Source organism: Ceratosolen solmsi, unplaced genomic scaffold, assembly GCF_000503995.2.
Source record: "Ceratosolen solmsi marchali unplaced genomic scaffold, CerSol_1.0 scaffold30, whole genome shotgun sequence".
In the NCBI taxonomy this organism is placed as follows: domain Eukaryota; kingdom Metazoa; phylum Arthropoda; class Insecta; order Hymenoptera; family Agaonidae; genus Ceratosolen; species Ceratosolen solmsi.
The window spans coordinates 7,115,029-7,118,579 of NW_011948421.1; the positions used below are offsets into that span (position 1 = coordinate 7,115,029).

Consider the following 3,551-nt stretch of genomic DNA (forward strand, 5'->3'; position numbering starts at 1 on the left):
ATCAGTTCGCGAAGATCCCGCGAACAGCCTTAGGCGACATACACATCACGGCTACAAGGGACAGATGTTAGCACGTCACTAACACGTGGCACTATTCAAAGAAGTACCAGAGATTTATACCTCTTACTGCTGCAGGTACTGATTACCATCACCGCGTGAAAAATACGGAAAGGATTTTACAGATTCCAGCACCACCTTAGAATCATATTCATTGTAGTCGGTAAATAAAGAGAAACCCCAAGATACGCTGTGTGTTGGCATTGAATTAATGCGCCTCCCTCTTCCACTTGCCAGCAATCCTCCCACCACACATCATTGGGGGGTTTTTTAGTCTGACCCCAAACACTCATATACTTTCATAATATCGTAGTTTATAATTTTTATACTATGGTGGTTATATACATTTTTATTATATAATTATATAGTGATATACATTTTAATTATATAATTATATAGTGATATACATTTTAATTATATACATTTTTAATATTAAAGAGAATTTTTAAACTTAAAAACGTCAATATTAGAAACCTTAATCAATGGACATAAGATATTTAAAATCCGAAAAGGCGGAAACAAAAGAAGCATTTGGTACTTTATTTATCAACTAATATATGAATTAAAGAAAAATATATATTATTATTATGATTATAATTTTGCTTTAAAATTGTATTTAAAAGGTATCTTATAATATAACTAAGCAATACCAAGTATTTATAAAGAAATAATAAAAAGTAATTAATTGATTCATATATAAAAAATACAATAAAACAAAATAATAAAAATATATTTATTATAGTTAATAAATTTGAATTTCTATAATAAGAAATAAAATGATATATAATAAAAATTAAATAATATGGCACCGTACATTTTAAATACCATTAATTAAAATGTTGTCAATTCAGTTATTTATTTAATCAAATCTTAATTTGAAAAATATTTTATAACCATTAATAATAATCAAAATATAACTATGAAAGCATATTAATATTGTGTCTTAAATAGATGAAAGTGTTCGAAACTGTTTTATTTCCTGGCTTTTCTATGACCATTCTGGCATTTTCTTGATATGAAGAAGATAGGATCAACACCTTGTAATTGCAGCACATGAGAATTGATGTGTCTTTCTTCTATCGCGATCAGCTGGTTACTGAGCGACTAGTCTTCATAGGTAAATAACATGACTGACTGCATCAATGAGTGAAAGTCTAGAAATGCGCCTCGTGGCGCGCATGTCCTAAATAGCCAAGCGACAGTTTTGTTAGCTGACAACAAAGAGCCGATCATAGCGCTAGAAACAATGGGTACGACTATGGCACAAGAAATAATGGAGGTGATTGTGCACTTGAATCATTTCGGATGTACCGACTTTTCCGAACCTCTAACGACCGTTGAAGAATTTTCCTGGAAGTTATGTCCATTGAATCATTTCCCCAAAATGATAACCGTTGCTGGTATTTTTTTATATTTATTTTGTATCATTTTGAATTTATATTACAAAGAATATAATAAGTAAAGCAAATTGGTAATCTAAATCAAAATATTTAGATAGAAGTATGTGAGTTCAGAAATAAGATACCCATTTCTATTAAATATTCTTATATTATTTTAAATGTCTTTTTATTTTATTAAATAATTCTGTTAAAGTTAAATATGTAACTATAAATTTTTAGTTTATTAAGTCATTTTGGCTATATATCGAAACATTTCTAGATGCTAAGTATTAATATATATATACAAAGTTTAAATTCGTTGTTATTTAAGACGAGCGCACTATGAGGCGCATTAGTAGACTTTCAGTCATTGACGCAGTCACTCATGCTATTCACTCACGAAGACTAGTCGCTCAGCAAGCTACTCACGATGATAGAAGGAAGACGCATCAATTCTCCTGTGCTGCAAATAAAAGTTGCTGACGCTATCTCCTTCATATCAAGAAAACGCCAGACGACACAAGATGTACTCCTTAATTCACAAGCGTGCATAATCATTGCTGATCCTTGAAAAATCAGCGATAATTCATAACAATCAACAGGGAGCATTCGTGATGGTTATCTACTCATTACAGGATCGTATCAAGGCTACTGCATCACTATGAGTAAACAAATTCTGTGCACATAATTGCTAATCCTTACAAGATTAACGAGGGTATTCTTACATACTGTAAGACACACTCCCTTATGGGTACGCGAATTTGTCTTTGTTTTGCACAGACGACACATCGTAATATTTGTGATTTTACAGCTGACCGACCTCCCAGTATCCAGTACTGTTGGCGAGTGTATGCTAACGTGATTTGGTTACCTCCGTGAAGTGTTTTGAGGTGTTCTTGATCAATATTTGTTGTCCTCTGTCATGAAGCGTTCATTAGTCTTCCACCAACTCTGACGATACCTTGTGCATCGATGTAGGCAGTGAGTCGATGGAATGCAAGTGAGGAGAGCAACTTTTTTTTGGGATTTCAGTAGTTTTAATTCATGGGAGAAGTATGTGTCTTGTATCGCTCGTATCCACTGAATTCTTGCTTGGTCTATCTTAATGTGTGTCAGCTGAGCCTTTGATGGCTGTTCCCCTTTCAAGCATGCAATGAATCTGATGCGTATTGCTGTTATTCACAATACGTTATTGAGTAATGAGTATTTGTAAATGATGTTCCAATTACAGTGGGGCTTGTCAATTGTTGCAATTAATGAGATACTTGGGCGAACTTCCTGAATGCATTTTTTATCCCATTTCTGTCGGTTGTGTTGGCCATGAGTCTGGAGTGGTTATCCATGGTGGTCCAGTCCACCATAGTGGATGATCCTTGAGTAGCTTAGTTGTTAGTCCCCTGGATGCGCAGTCTGCTGGGTTTGATGCTGCCGGCACATATCTCCATTGTGCTTCTGAGGTAAGTTCTTGAATCTGGGTGACTCTGTTGCAAACGAATTCCTTCCACCGTGACGCGTGAGATTTAATCCATGTTAGCGTTACTCGAGAGTCAGTCCATAGGTGTGTAGCCCTTACCTTCATACCTAGTGTGGTCTTGATATGTGCCATGAGCTTTGATAGTAGTAGCGCAGCTGCTAATTCTAGTTTTGGGATTGTAAGTTCTTTGAGTGGTGCTACCTTCGTTTTTGAGCATATGAATGCAACATTCGTCTTATTCTTGTTGTGCAGCATCTCACACCTACAGCTACATACGTTTTCTGATGCATCCCAATTGGAAATATCGGCAGTAATATACGTATCCGTGCACGAATCAGATAGCATTATGATTGCATTGTTATAATCCTTGCAAAATCAGCAATAATTAATCGCCATCAACAAGGAGGATTCTTGATGGTGAACTAATCATTAAAGGATCGTATCAAGGCTACTGCATCACTGTGAGTAAACAAAGTTTGTGCATTTAATTACTAATCTTTACAAGATTAGCAAAGCTATTATCATATAGCAAAAGACACACTTCCTAACAAAGAGTGTGTGTACACAGTTGTTGATTCATATAAAATCAACAATAGCAACATCTCCCTGGCCAGGAGTATATGCTTAATCAGATGTTGATC

At 34.9% G+C, this 3,551-nt stretch overlaps 1 protein-coding gene across 1 annotated transcript; it reads right to left on the bottom strand.

Annotated features, from left to right (window-relative positions):
• Window positions 1-2,727: 2,727 nt before the first annotated feature.
• On the bottom strand, window positions 2,728-3,255 carry LOC105361688 (uncharacterized). The gene is made up of 3 exons (XM_011498940.1): window positions 3,187-3,255; window positions 3,010-3,111; window positions 2,728-2,934 (listed from the first exon to the last, which is right to left on the bottom strand). The coding sequence occupies exons 1-3, from the start codon at window positions 3,253-3,255 to the stop codon at window positions 2,728-2,730; spliced, it is 378 nt and encodes a 125-aa protein (XP_011497242.1).
• Between the last annotated feature and the right edge of the window lie 296 nt (window positions 3,256-3,551).